The 15863-nt window shown below is 42.8% G+C and overlaps 1 protein-coding gene across 1 annotated transcript in view; it reads right to left on the bottom strand.

The window, feature by feature from the left end:
- STARD9 (StAR related lipid transfer domain containing 9) overlaps positions 1 to 12986 on the bottom strand; it is a 106891-nt gene extending 93905 nt beyond the window's left edge. The window contains exon 1 of the mRNA XM_065682715.1: positions 12862 to 12986. Within this exon, the coding sequence (XP_065538787.1) occupies positions 12862 to 12908 (47 nt within the window). The 5' untranslated portion in view covers positions 12909 to 12986. The remainder of the gene's footprint in view (positions 1 to 12861) is intronic.
- Positions 12987 to 15863: the final 2877 nt, after the last annotated feature.

Raw genomic sequence — 15863 nt, 5'->3', positions numbered from 1 at the left:
TCCAACCTGCCACGTGTGTTCCCACTTCTTTTCTTGCATCTGATCTGCCAATCACATCTCCATGTAATGATTCAGATCAGCTGTGATCAGAACACAAAATAAATACTCAATGTGCCACAGGACCAGTGAGTCCTTCCAGAGCACTGAGTACATTGCTCACAGAGTTGTTAAGTCAAAGCAAGAGAAAGGGCAGGAACACAAAGTGGTGGGATTGGAGGGCACTCCCGTGCGCAGCAACATATGGCCAGAAAGCACTGAGCGTAAACAGAACTGGACTTGCAGCCATTCCCAGCTCTACAAACCATACATTCAACCTCCTCATAACCCTGTGTTTATATCATGTTTCATTTAGGTACAAACCAAAGAAATCTGGGAGAGAAAGCACAGTTTAATACCCAAAGCCCACAACTGTTGTAGATATTCTGATCTTAACTCCAGATTGCAAACACTACAAAAGCTCTCTCAACAAAAATTGTGTTTATCAGTACAGCATTACACAAATGTGCACAGCAGTTTGCATTTCACTGATAAAACAATTTTTCACCCTTAGGAATGGGCACTTTGCTCCACAGGTATGAAAGCTGTATTGCTTATACTAATAAAATCAAAGTACACTCCAAAGTGTACTCCAAAGTACACTTCTCTAGAAATACATTTGACTTCTGCTGATCAGAAGTCACAGTGATCCCGATATTTATTTTCCCCATCCTTCCTTCTTTCCCACTTCTGAAAAAATCATGCACTGTTTGGGAAATGCCTCTCTTTGAAATTACTTTGCATGAAAAGAAGTCATCTGTACAAAGACAAAGCTGTAGCAAGACCATTTAATGGTACATGTTCCAGGAAAGACCTGGATCTTCTCAGGCATAGGAAGTTTTAGAGAAATGCAGACTCAGCAATGGAACAGGGATACAAGCATGGAATGCAGTGGCAGGGCTGTACAGGGAGCTACAAGAGAGACTTGATGAAAGCAAAGCTGCTGTGGCAGTCCAAAGGAGATTTCCTTGTACCATTTGCTGTTCCTATGACTAATGATTTCTCCAGCCAACATGTAAAGTTAATGCAACCCCAGAGGGACAACAGACACTCTGGAAGACACAGAAAAATGAGCCAGGAGAAAAGAATCACAGGAGGATCAAGACCCCTGACAGGACATTACACAGCTTGCTGGATTCACTCAGATGAGTTCAGACACAGAGTACATAAGTGCAAGGAGGTATACAGAGCTGGAGGAAGAAGTACGTGGAAAGAAAGGGGGCAGCTGTCTATTTTAAACTATAAAATCTGCCCCACTTCTCCACCCTCTCAAATAACAGGCACTTCGAGAACAAAGGAGCTGACTTTTGAGAAGTCGTCTGTTTATTTTAAAGCCATGTACATGCACTCAAGCAAAAATACTGGAGTCATTAGCAGTAGTCCTGTCAGGCGATGAAACAGCTTCTACAAATACAGACCACCAACGTACTCACCAATCAAACATAGCAAAGCCAATATATACCACTCAAGTACATGAGAAATCTGACACAACTTCTGAAAGAATTTAATTGTGTCTACTCATAAAAACTTTGAAAATAACCCTTCACTGTAAATGTTGCAAGTACTTACACTTCCCTGCCAATCCCTATCACCCAAGTTAACTCCAAATCCAATTTCAACCTATACTATGACAGAGGATCTCAAAAGCAGTACATCAACAGCATCAATGCTTCCCCTCTGGCAGAGATTTTTTTTTTACTGTTCTGGGCAACTGTGTAAGCTCTGTCCCAGAAAACATGAGTTGAGAACACATCTGTTGAGAGACCAAAGCTGCAATAAAAGGAGCCTCAAGAGTCCATGCTGCTCCATAAGAAATGGTAGGGAAGAAGAATGTCAAAACCTTCAGCCATTAGAGCTCCTGCACTCTAGTGACAAGCTTCTACAACCACAACTTTCCCAAACAGAGCATCCCCTTGCAACACCAGCACGATGTCCTTACCCTACTGCTGGAACCAGTGAAAGTCAAGCTGCTGATAATATGAGCAACCCCACTTTGGCAGGGGTTTTTAATTAAAAAACAAAGCCAAAAAATAACCAATCAAGTAAATTTACCTCAAGTTTGTTTCCAATGTTTCCCATTATTTAGAACTATCCGATACCATTTGGGGTATTTCTCTTTAAGTCATAATTGGTTTACTGTGTCTTGCAAACAGCAGTGCACACCCAGTCAGCAATCCTCCTACCAAATTCAGAACAGATGTTTATAAATAATTTAAAAATCTATGTTGAAGCCAAGTACACAGAGTTCACCAAGACAGCACGCTGCTACACTAGACATGCTGCTCAGGTTATCTTCCAAGTCTACTCCTAACTGCACAGAGATGTCTCTGATAATGACTTAACACAATCTGATAGTCAAAATTCACCATTCTTAGTGATCACCATCATCCTCATGTGATTTCCTGATTCTCCTTTGCAAATTTTATATGGCAACGAAAAATAGGAATTTTTTGTGCAGAATGTGCTGGGATAGCAGCTAGCATAGAGATGTTTTGGATTTGTGCTAGAAATAGTGTTGATAACACAGGGATGATTTATTGCTGAGCAGTGCCCACACAGAGAAAAAGGCTTTTTCTGCTTCTTACACCACTCTGCCAAGAGTAGGCTGGGGGTGCATGAGAACTGGGAGGAGACACAGCCAGGACAGCTGACTCCGACTAACCCAAGGGATATTCCATCCGATATCCATATGCCATCATGCTCAGCATAAAAACTGGGGGAAGAAGAAGGAAGGGGAAGACATTCTGAGTTATGGCCTCTTGTCTTCTCAAGTAACCATTATACGAGATGGAGCTGCTTTCCTGGAGATGATTGAACACCTGCCTGTGATGGGAAGCAGTGAATTAATGCTTTGTTTTGCTTTGCTTGTGTGCATGGCTTCTGCTTTACTGATTAAACTGCTTCATCTCAGCCCAGGAGGTTTGTCACTTTTACTTCTCCAGTTCTCTACCCCAGCCTGCCGGGGGGGAGTGAGTGCTTAGTTTTTCAGTTGGGGTTAAACCACAACAGAGATAAACATGAGGCATTGTCAGCGGTCTTTTTGCATACACACCGACTCAAACAGCCATCTTCACTTAATCTTACCGGACTTCTGATACATATAATCATGAGCTAGGAGAAGAAGTGCAAGCTGGCCTCCTCCAGTCACCATAAGCTGGTTAAAACTTAAACGGGGGAAGTTTAGATTGGATATAAGGAGGAAATTCTTTCCTGTTAGGGTGGTGAGACACTGGAATCGGTTGCCCAGGGAGGTTGTGAGTGCTCCATCCCTGGTGGTGTTCAAGGCCAGGTTGGATGAAGCCTTGGGTGGGATGGTTTAGTGAGAGGTGTCCCTGCCCATGGCGGGGGTGTTGGAACTAGGTGATCTTGAGGTCCTTTCCAACCCTAACTATTCTATGATTGTATTCTATGATTCTATAGGGATGCTGGAGAGGGACTCTTCATTAGGGATTGTAGTGATAGGACAAGAGGTAGCGGGTTCAAGCTTAAACAGGCGAAGTTTAGACTGGATATAAGGAAGAAGTTCTTTACTGTTAGGGTGGTGAGGCACTGGAATGGGTTTCTCGGGGGAGCTGTGAGTGCTCTATCTCTGGTGGTGTTCAAGGCCAGGTTGGAGAGAGCCTTGGGTGGGATGGTTTAGTGTGAGGTGTCCCTGCCCATGGCAGGGGGGTTGGAACTAGACGATCTTGAGGTCCTTTCCAACCCTAACTAGTCTATGATTCTAACTTCTCTCAGATAAAGTATGTGGTCTTAGAGAGACTGCCCACCAAAAACATGGATCTGACCAAGTTATTTAATTACATTGTACTCTATTTTTCTTTGCTGCATACAAAAAAATCTGATCCCTGCTCTAAAACATTCTGACACTCACGAAGTATTCTGGGGACTTGGAAAGAAAAGCATTCTATGAAAATGCAAAACATTAGTTAGAAGGCTTCCAAAAGCTGTTTTTTTCTGTTGTTGTTTAAGGACACTGCAATAACTGCTTCTGCATAGGCAACAAGGGGGGTGAAGGAAGAGAAGAGACAGCCTCTTACTCTGTGAGATAAACCGCCAGTAAGCTTACTGTGAAGTAAACTTTGTGCTCCTGTCTTAAATGAGTACAGCACTGTCACATAACGTCAGGACAAACATCATTTTGTGTGGAATGGGCAGCAGTGGCTACTCAGGACATGCAGAGTCATGCCCTTTTAAAGACCTAGAAAGTCTGCCCTTTACCAAAGCTACAAAACTTGCTTCACACAACTGCAAGAAGAATATATCTGGGAAAGGCTGCTCATGCAGCACCCTTATGAAAACACAGATGTAGCTTACAAAAACCACCTGCTAATGCCCAGTACAGATACTAAGATAAAAGAGCAGCCACCTCCATGATAGCTTGCATGGAACTTTAAATAGTAGACTAGGCAAAAGAAAATAACTAATTTGAGAGAGGTGAAAAGATGTCAAGATAACCTTAACAATACGCTAGGTTACAAAACAGGATACACAAATGTTGAAAAGCGTTTGTTTGGGAGAGGGACCTCCTTATAAACACAAAATTAGAATCTCAACTTTTCTTTTAAAAATCCCAGCTCTTCTGTGAAAAGAAGCTTGAAATCATGAGCAATGCATAACCAATGCAGTTTGCATGGATTTTCAGACAGCAAGTCTTTTAAGCCCAAGAAAGCTCTTTCCTACTATCATGTACCAAACCCTAAACACACAATTTTTGGGACAGAGTTCAGCTACCACCACCTGAAGAAAGGGATTGTCATTTAACAGAGGGACACAGAGGAACAACACTCAACCAACCAACCAACACAGTAGATAAACGTAGATAAAAGCCTGCCTTTCCTCTAGGTGTGAGGGGATAACAGCACCAAGATAGCAAGGAATATGTATACTAAAGAATAAAACCAGAAGGGTAAAGAAACAAACTCAGGGTAAGAGAAAGACATTTCACTGAGCTCATTATCCTGCCTTAGTCCTGAACCTTGAATAGCATGAGAACTATGTAACAGTTCTAGGCAAGCTAAAATGTGTTTTCTGATCTTGCCTGTTATCTATTTTTTCCTATACTTATACCTTTATTTTCAGAGACATTTTGTCCCCTTTGAGATCACAGACAATTTTGTTGTTTTCTTCAAAGAAAGTAGTATTTGTTTTGCATTTGAAAATCACATCCATATGAAATATATGTTGAATACCTATTAAACAAAATTATTCTACATCCATTTCCCAGAGAATTTTTGACTGAAATATATTTCTTGTGCTAATGTAAAATCTATACAGGTTTCCAATTACTTCCAGTAAAGCAGTTAATGGAGATAGTAGCAATATTCCATTAACAGAGAGCTAATTTATCCAACACACTTGGGTCACAGAGCAAAGTTTAAGCAGCTCAAGAAAAGTACTAAGAAAAAAATGTCACATCTACATTTAGAAACACAAAGGGAAATGAATGTTCTCTCCTTGCAACCATTGGAGTTATTTCAAGAACATTAAATACAATCTTAAAGCACTAACCAAAAAACACAGAAAAGGGAACTAAAAAAGCTGAAGTTGTAAAAACAAACTGTACCAATACTAATGATACTAGTGACATTACGCATTTGTATCAAACACATTTGAAGCAGTGTATCACAACAACAATTTGAATAAAGTAGGGTCATGGGTTTTTATTTTAAATATAATCGGAAAAGCTTTTGAAATGTTAACCTAAGCGATAACCTGTGGCTATCTTTCCTCAATACATTCCTCTTAACAGTGGCATTATGACATTTAAGCAACTAGTGGAGAGTAAACATTGGAGAAAGAATATGCTTGGATAATTTGTTTTGGTGGGGGTAGGAGGGAGAATAATAATCTCCAATCTGCTGTTGCTTTAATTTTGTTTTGATATGGCATTTAACATCTGTTATGCATAAGATTCAAGGAATGTTTTCTACAAAATTTGCTGCAAGTTACCACTCTTGTCAGCAGTAGGCCATATTGCTGTATCAAAGTTCTTGTGGTTATACATGAGCATGTAAACTAGCTAATATGACAGTCTATAAAATAGCAAGGAGTCCTGCTTACAGAATAATCCTTCCTTTTACTTACCACACTAATTACAAAGAACAAAGGAGATGCTCCACAGCAGAGACTGGTTAATGAAGCTGAAGCTGCAGCAGATTAGCAAAGGCATATGCAGTAAAACCCAATAGTGATTTACTTTGCATAATTTCAATAATTATTTTTAAAGGAATTTCAGTTTTCCACACAGCTTTCCTTGTGAATAGAAATTAATTTTAAATATTCACATCATAACGCACTAACCAGCTTAGCTCCTCTCCTACCTATTCACTGCAGCTACGCTCAATGCACTGCTCAGGTTAGCTTGGCAAACCGAGCACATTCCTGGAGATCATAAGAAGAAACTTTCCCTACAATTCCATTGCAGCCTGCAGCCTTGGGGTTGCTCCTACCCATCATCCAACTTCTTTTTTCTCAAACATAACTCTTCCATCCTTATCCCACCCTTGAGCCTCACTACCTGCAGCATCATTTGAAGGCAATTAGAGGACTGTGCCATACAGGGCAGCAGTGATGAGGAAAACAACTGCTGCAGCTCAGACTGTGACAGTAAATACCTGCACAGCTGGAAGTGTGATTCAGTTTTGCCACTTGAGGCTACCCAGGCATTTCTTTGATGCTCTCATTTGTCAGGAGTGGCAAATGAGAGCATCAGGAACTCCTGAGGGGACTGGGAAATAAGCAGCTCACCAGGAGACAAGTTACAGCTTGGAAACAATGCAAAGCAGAAAAAGGCAAAGGGCAGCTTTTGGATTAATTAATGTTTAGCAACTCATTCAGGTGACATGTCTATGAAGTCTGCAGAGGATGGGAGAGTTCAGCTGTAACTATTAAAGACACTAGAGAAAAACTCTTTCAGATAAGAGCTCCATGCCAATCACTCCTTTTCCAGGCCACAGAGGCAGCTGAGAAGCGGAGAAGACAATCTGAACCCCACAATGTCTTCTGTTTTGATGAGTCCTGCACAAGTAGCTTGCAAACTTCAGGGGCCAGCAACGTAGTTTAGGCTCTCAAGAAGTGTCACAGGGCAACTCACATGTCCTAGCATTGTTTTTAACTAGCACCACGATAGTTTTACAATTCAATTGAACACACTTCCTGTGAATTATTTTAGCCAGGCCTCAATCCACAATCCGTGAAGGAATGCAATGCCTTCTAGTCACTGGTACATGCTAAAAAGAGAATCCTATAGTAATGTATGAGGCTTTTCATTGTGGTATAGAGCACTGTTTTTTAAAATCCTTTTTTCCATCTTTAATACTTTAATTCTTTTTTTCCCCATCTATATACTGCTTACATAGCAGCTCTCAAACCACACAGTGACAAGGAAACACATCCTGGGTGCGCATGAGTGAACTGAGACTGGCTGATGTAGAGCAGAAGATGCAGTGGAAGTGAATCATGGAGGAAAAGGCATCAGGCAGCTGTGCTCCATCCTAGTCCCAGTGATACTGTTCTGGACACACTGCCTGCTTCCTTCCCAGAGGGCCTCCCCTGCACAAACATAGCCCTCCCTTCCTGTTCTCATGTAACACAGTGCTGTGGTCCGTGATAGGAGCAGTCGGCTACCACAACTAGATACTAGTACTGAGATGAGACACCGCAGGGACAAAACGTTTTTAAACTATCAGCACATAAAATCTAGCATTTTAAAAAACTGCTGGCCTACACAAATAGTAGATGGGCATGTCTAACACTGCAGGTGCTTCTGTAGCATGCCAACTCTCAACACAGCTTTAAGAGAGCTGCCCAGGCACAAGGAGAACCCTAGATACAGCAATGAAATACTGAAAGGGTCATGTACCCCCTTTCTCATCCAGTCACATGTCTGGAAGGTCAGATCTGCTATTGCAGCACACCACTGCAGACCCTGGTGTTGGCATACTCTGCAGCAGAAATGAAGAAAAAGAAACAACATTCCTAGTTCACATAGTTACGTGTTAACATTGAAAGTGTTTCCATCAACAGCTTCTGACAGACAGCCAAAAATAACATCACACTCCCTTACAAAAGTCTAATATCTCATAGACCAAGCATTAAGATTTCCAGAAATAAACCATAAAGGGATTTCATCCGTCCCCAGCTCCTATTTAATACCTGGTTATTATCTGTTGCTAGAGTCAATATATAGCACCCATTCAAGCTTCCATATTTCATCCTGAGCAGGATGTATTTACACAGGATAAGTGTCCATGTAACCACAAAGCAACAAATTTTTTTAGTATGTAGAACAGCAAATGTATAATCACACAGAATCACACAGAATCCCAAGGGTTGGAAGGGACCTAAAAAGATCATCTAGTCCAACCCCCCTGCAAGAGCAGGGTAACCTACAGTACATCACACAGGAACTTGTCCAGGCGGGCCTTGAATATCTCCAGTGTAGGAGACTCCACAACCCCCCTGGGCAACCTGTTCCAGTGCTCTGTCACTCTTACAGTAAAGAAGTTCTTCCTGATGTTAACGTGGAACTTCCTATGTTCCAGTTTACACCCATTGCCCCTTGTCCTATCACTGGATATCACTGAAAAAAGCCTAGCTCCATCATCCTGACACCTACCCTTTACATATTTGTAAACATAGATGAGGTCACCCCTCAGTCTCCTCTTCTCCAAGCTAAAGAGACCCAGCTCCCTCAGCCTCTCCTCATAAGGGAGATGTTCCACTCCCTTAATCATCTTTGTGGCTCTGCGCTGGACTCCTTCAAGCAATTCCCTGTCCTTCTTGAACAGAGGGGCCCAGAACTGGACGCAATATTCCAGATGCGGCCTCACCAAGGCTGAGTAGAGGGGGAGGAGAACCTCTCTTGACCTACTAACCACTCCCTTTCTAATGCACCCTAAGATGCCATTTGCCTTCTTGGCCACAAGAGCACATTGCTGGCTCATGGTCATCCTCCTATCCACCAGGACCCCCAGGTCCCTTTCCCCTTCACTACTTTCCAGCAGGTCAACCCCCAACCTGTACTGGTACATGGGGTTGTTCTTCCCCAGATGCAAGACTCTACACTTGCCCTTGTTAAATTTCATCAAGTTTCTCCCCGCCCAACTCTCCAGCCTGTCCAGGTCTCGCTGAATGGCAGCACAGTCCTCTGGTGTGTCAGCCACTCCTCCCAGTTCTGTGTCATCAGCAAACTTGCTGAGGGTGCACTCAGTTCCCTCATCCAGGTCATTGATGAAAATATTAAACAGCACCGGTCCCAGCACCGACCCCTGAGGAACTCCACTAGTCACAGACCTCCAGCTAGATTCTGCGCCATTGACCACAACTCTCTGCCTTCTTCCTTTCAACCAGTTCTCGATCCACCTCACTACTTGATCGTCAAGCCCACACTTCCTTAGCTTATCTATGAGGATGCTGTGGGAGACAGTATCAAATGCCTTACTGAAATCAAGAAAAACTACATAATAAACACTTTTTAAACCAATGTCACTCCAGGGAACATATGAGGGAATTTACTCCCAGGATAATGTTTTGGTGATAAACAATCATTTGGTCTGTTACAGAAAGATTGATGGCATTACGAAGATCATTGGCTACAAGCTATTTAAAGTTTAGGCAAAGGCAAAACATCTGCATATAACTGTGCTCGCTTTATAACCATCAGGGATTATTTGTGCATAGGGGCTCTCTGTCAAAGAATTCATTGTGATCGGTGCCATACAGGCATGGAACAAAAAGACTACTCTGCTTTATGCTAAACTGCAACTTGCAGATATGATTATGGTCTATAAAAAATGGAAACTTGAAACAGAAAGGAGGATTTTATGAACTCCTGTATTAACATTTTAACATCTGAATATTCTGTGAATTTTAAGATGCAAACCCGACATTTATCTGCCATTGTAAGTTAAATGAAAATAAGCAATGAGTAAGTTTGTATGATAAGCTAGAAACAGCCAACTAACCAGTTATAGTTTTTTCATGCAGCTTTTCAATTCTGGGGACTCTTGAGAAGCAAAGTTCAGTATTTTTGGCTGGAACTGCAACGGTACACATTACACTACTTCAGTCCACTTGAATCGAAATTTTCCTGCAGGAGGTTTTTGTTTTTAAAGCACCTAGGGGCTGTGACAACATGGTACCTGTTAGAGGCAATCACAGTATGTGTCAATAGACAGGGTGTGAGGTTTGCCTGACCACAGTATGGAAGCAGTGTAAGCTGGAATAGAAAGTGCAGGCCTTTATCCCCACTGAGAACTTCAGTCCTTTCGATGTCTGTCAAGCCTTCAGATATTTGATACTTGCCTCAAAGTGATCACATTTGAACAATTTTGGTCATAGCTAGAAAGCAAGTTCTCATGTCAGTGCCCTCATAAAAATAAGTATCCAATCACCTTCACTTTCCATTTGTAAAATATAAAAGTCTACCTTGAAATGGTTTTGACAGCTTCAGCTGTGGCAACACAGTACAAGGAACAAATGGCCTATTGCCTTTGGGGTCAAATACCACAAGACTGGTCTGTGCCTCCCCATCCCAGCTGTTACACTGCCATAGGTTGGGTAGATGGAATTACTTAACAGTTGCTTCCTACATTATCCCTTGGGTTTCCACTCTCACCTTCCTAGAAACACTTCTATTCCAGCACCAGATTAGCCTCTCCCATGTGAAAGAGGCTGTCCACCTTTCTGATCCTACCCCCTTCTCCAAACTACATTCCCTAGCAAACAGCTGGCCTACACTGACTATATTGAAGCTTTCCTGTTTATCAAACCCTATCTGACAGAGTTATAGGTGCTGTTTAACACTATAATGATGTATGCACCATTATACACTATGCGGTGCTACCCACTGGGTAAAAACCATTAAGACATTCACGGTGCAGAGTTACTCACCAAGAAGGATCTGGTGAGAGGGAAGATTACATCCCTGCCAAATTAGTCTTTGGCCTCTCTCCCCCAGCTGCTAAGAACGCTCATTTTAACTTATGTCTACAGGAAACCCTACTAAGTCCACTACATATCTGCAAATAGGCAGCCAAATGGTATTGTAGGAGAAACAAACATGTCATTGACTGCGTAACAAAATACATCACTGAGTCCGACTTTTAAAGGCCTTCAGTCTCCAGTGAACTCTGCAGGACTGAAACAAAAGGGTCCTATGGTCTAGATAACTTGGCATCATTACCAAATTGTCATTTAGTGTTCATTCTTGGCTCTTGTTTACTGCTTTTTATTTCTGGAGAGCATAATGACAACTTATTTAACCAGTAAATGCTAAGAATGACTAACAAAACAGAAGAAAATAAAAATCAAATAGTATCTCCAACACCAAAGCAACACAAGGCAATGAAAGGTTAAACTTGGCTTACTTCAGTGCTGCAACTCTTACAACATACCAGTATCTTTTAAAACCTGTTTTTTTCACAGCTGTACAATAAATCAGAACTCTATTACCCAAACATATTTTTTAATGAAATTATGGACAGAGTATTTTTAAATCAGTTAGCTTCAAATTAAAGGTAAAATATATTGAAAACTTGAAGATTATTTCCCACCTTTTCTATCACGAGTAACAGGTTTGCTTTGGGTGAATTCTTTTAAATTTATTTTATTCAACACTTTCTGCTAGCTTTTCTTGAAAAAAATAAATTCAAAAATCTATTGACAAGTAAGAACTTAAGAGTCAAAAATAGCCTAGAATCAGAACCATTTTTTGGTTGGAAAAGGCCTTTAAGAGCATCAAGTCCAACTGCTAACCCAGCACTGCCAAGTCCACCATGATAAAAACCAATACAGTAACTGCAAAATGTATTTAAAAACAAGTTCTGCAAATTAAGATCACATACAATGAAACTGCTGTGCAGCACTAGCAGGTCAGATGTATCTCATGAAGGTCTAACGCTTGGACTAACACTTCATTATGGAAAATGAAGTAAGAAGCATGAAAACAAATTGAACAGCAGTGTCTCAATACAGTCACAGAACAGAGTGCTAAAAACATATTATGAATCCAGGCAAACAATACACGCCAGTGTAGCTCTGGCTGAACAACTAAGCTCGTTTTCTGGCAGGGCAACTCTTCAAGAACCATTCTCTCTGCTACATCCCAGAGTTACTTGTCACTGAAGTCCGTGCAGTCGGAATACAACGGAATCAAGGTAGCAACAAGCCACGGACTGGCCCTCCCACTGCTCTTCAAGCCATTTCTGCCTGAAGCGCTACAGCATTTGCGAGGAGAGAGTTACCAGCCTCTGACATTTTGGCTGCTTGCTTTTTCTTTTCCTCCCCGAGTTTCCAAATCCTGCATGGTTTTAATTGTGCACTATATTCGGACAACACCAGAGGAATATGCTACAGCATCTTCTTGTTTGTGGGAGTTGTTCTCAAGAAGTACCCCTTAGCTTTTGGGATTTCCCTTGGAGCCAAGCGAACTCGGGAGGGGAGCGGGACAGAGCGACAATGGGAATATCCGGCTCTGCCTCCCGCTGGAAAAACCAGCAACAACAGAAGGGGAAGGGAAGACTCCCTGACACTGGATGACTGTTCCCCTCTTTCGCGGAGCTCAGGAAGAGGGAAGTCATCTGACAGCTCCAGTGGGAGACTTTTCCAAGGAAACTCTCCAAGCTCTTTGGTGAGCGAGGAACCCCCTCGTACCTCTTCTCTAAGCCTCCCGGCACCTCCGTCCGTCACTCCTCAGCCCCATCTAAGCCACCCCACCCTGGCGCTCCCGTCCCCGGTGCCGGGACCTGCGGCACCCGGGCACCCCGCGCACCCGCGCCACTGCCGCCGGGACCCACCTCGCACCCCCAGCCGCCCCCTCCGCACCTTTTACTCATGGGCCGGACCCGCACGGCCACCTTGACGTTGGCCATGGCTCACTCGGTCACGCACAGCACAGGCGGCCGGTAGCGCCCCTGCCCCGCATCACGGCCCCGCCGCGGCGCCTCAGCGCCCGGGAAGGGGAGGGGAGGGGAGGAGCGGAGCCGGGAGAGGGCGGAGAGGAGAAACCGGCCCGGCCCAGTCAACCCCCGCCGGGTGGGAGGGAAGTCTCCCTGGGCGGAGAGGAGGGGATGGCAAACACGCCGCAGAGCCGCGGTGGGAGCCTCCCAGGCACCCAGCCCGGGGTTTTCCGCCCCGAACAGGTCCGCCCGGGACCTCCGAACTAGGAGACTGTGATTTCAGGCTTAAAATCACCACCGTCCCCCGGCAGCACCACTAAACTGGCATGTGTAGCAGCGTAACAGCCCGGGATTAACTTCAGTACCGCAGCCTCGTTAAACGGGCACTGCCATGAAAATACTAGCTAGGGACTACCCAAGAGAACCCCTTTTGTTTGACGAGTAAAGAACTGCCGGTCCAACCCTACGTTTGATCACTTTTCCTAGTAACGTGCGGGCAGTCGGAAAATCAGCACTGTTTAAAGTGCAAAGCATTCCACCTTTAATTAATTTGACAGTAATTTAAGGAAGGTGAGTATCCATCCCTTCCTTACAGGTGCTAAAGGATAGCTCCCAAGCGTTTTAAATTCCTAAAACCACCAGTCTTCTTGTGGGTTCTATTTATGGTGTAAAACATAACGTTGAAACTTCCAAAGGACTGTAATTGAAGTCAATGTCGAACAATTGCATTAAGAAAAGTAATATTAACCCCACAAAGTTACAAAGAAAAAATGCTTTTAGAATACTGTCCCTGTCAGCTACTGCCATTATCGTGAAGTCAGCATTGGCATAAAGAAGATGCTCAACACAGAATTCCTGTTTGTTTTTTGCCAGTGTTGTTATTCATTTTTAACTGGACTTTTTCTGGTTTTGCATTTCAAAATATGCAAAACTGAGCTATATCTGAATATCCTATGGGAGTGTTTAACAGACTATTTAAACAACTTGTTTAAATCGCCTTTCATATTATACTTTAAGTATATTCATATTATTATTATATTAAGCATATTCATATTATATTATTATTTCATATTATACTTTAAGAATAATTCTCCTCATGAGACAATTTGCCTTAAGTTCCAGAAACATTAAATGTGAATGAAAAAGATTCCACAGTACAGAAACCTTCCAAAGTGAAGTATAGGATGGATCCCTTGGGCCCAATTCATGACCCACCAGAGAAATGCTAAAATGGATGGATAGATAGATAGATAGATAGATAGATAGATAGAGCTGTGAATCACTGTTCATTTATTTCAGTAGGTTCATCAATGCCCATGGCAAGCGGGTTGGAACTGGATGATCTTAAGGTCCTTTCCAATACAAATCATTCTATGATTCTGTGATTTAATCATAGCAAAGAGTGAATTAGTACATCAATGGCAAATGGTATTAGCTAAACTCTACCACCTCCACAGTCAGCTCTCCAGTAACGGATACAGTAAAAGAAGAAAATATGCTTAACTCTCTGGGATATGGCAAAACCATATATTTGTCTTCAAGGGATTATAACAAACAACCTAACCAGAAATGTTTTCATCCCATTTCTGGAAGCATTATAGTACAACAGCTTTAATTTGCCTAACTCATCACTGAAAGGCAATGAGAGAGAGGTTAAGCTTGTGATAGATGCATAGGACAGTGATTCCAGAAGTCTGAATTCTGTTTCTTCTCATATCACAGAATGTGCAAAGCACTGTAAATAAAAATGTCAGCTCCTCCGCACTGTGTCAAGACCTTCGTTTCCACATCTGAAACTACATTGACATGGGACTTTGGACTCAAATCCTGCGATGATGTACAAGTGTTCACACAAACAGCCCATTGAAGATTGAGGGATTCAAAACACCAGTTCATATTCTCAGATCCTATCTACTGAACTTTTGCTTGACTCAATCCAGATTGTATCTATCCTCTTAACTTTCCTCAACAGGAGCAAAGAGGAACATCAGCTACACTTACACACTATACCAGAAAATGGTTAAGCTATATGCTTTGTCCTCACACCCGGCAGAATGATGTAGTCTAGAGACTAAAATCGAATTATCAGAAAATTTAAGCTGTAACGTAGACCAGCTACAAGTCAGTGAGATCAGAGTGTGCTCAATAGAAGAGCCATACGTTTCTTCCTTAAATCTAAGACCCGGGGAATTACAGACCAGTCAGTCTCACCTCTGTGCCTGGCAAAATCTTGGAGCACATTCTCCTGGAAGGCATGCTAAGGCACGTGAAAAACAACAAGGTGCTTGGTGACAGCCAGCATGGCTTCACTAAGGGGAAATCTTGCCTGACCAATTTGGTGGCCTTCTATGATGGGGCTACAGAACTGATGGACAAGGATAAAGCAGTTGATGTCATCTACCTGGACTTGTGCAAAGCATTTGACACTGTCTCACCCAACATTCTTGTCTCTAAATTGGAGAGATATCAATTTGATGGATGGACCACTCGCTGGATAAAGAACTGGCTGGATGGCCGCACACAAAGAGCTGTGATCACTGGCTCAATGTAAAGCTGGAGACCAGTAACGAGCGGTGTCCCTCAGGGATCGGTGTTGGTACTGGTCTTGTTCAACATCTTTGTCGGTGACATGGACAGCGGGATTGAGTGCGCCTTCAGCAAGTTTGCCGATGACACCAAGCTGTGTGGTCCGGTTGATACACTGGAGGGAAGGGATGCCATCCAGAGGGACCTCGACATCCTTGTGAGGTGGGCTGATGCCAACCTTATGAAGTTCAACCACAACAAGTGCAAGGTCCTACACCTGGGTCGGAGCAATCCCAGGCACAGCTACAGACTGGGCAGAGAAGAGATTCAGAGCAGCCCTGTGGAGAAGGACTTGGGGGTGCAGATCGATGAGAAAATGAACATGAGCCGGCAGAGTGTGCA

Source organism: Lathamus discolor, chromosome 6, assembly GCF_037157495.1.
Source record: "Lathamus discolor isolate bLatDis1 chromosome 6, bLatDis1.hap1, whole genome shotgun sequence".
Taxonomy (NCBI): Eukaryota; Metazoa; Chordata; class Aves; order Psittaciformes; family Psittacidae; genus Lathamus; species Lathamus discolor.
The sequence above is the reverse complement of the archived record's forward strand: the minus strand, read 5'-3'. Positions and strand labels throughout refer to the sequence as shown.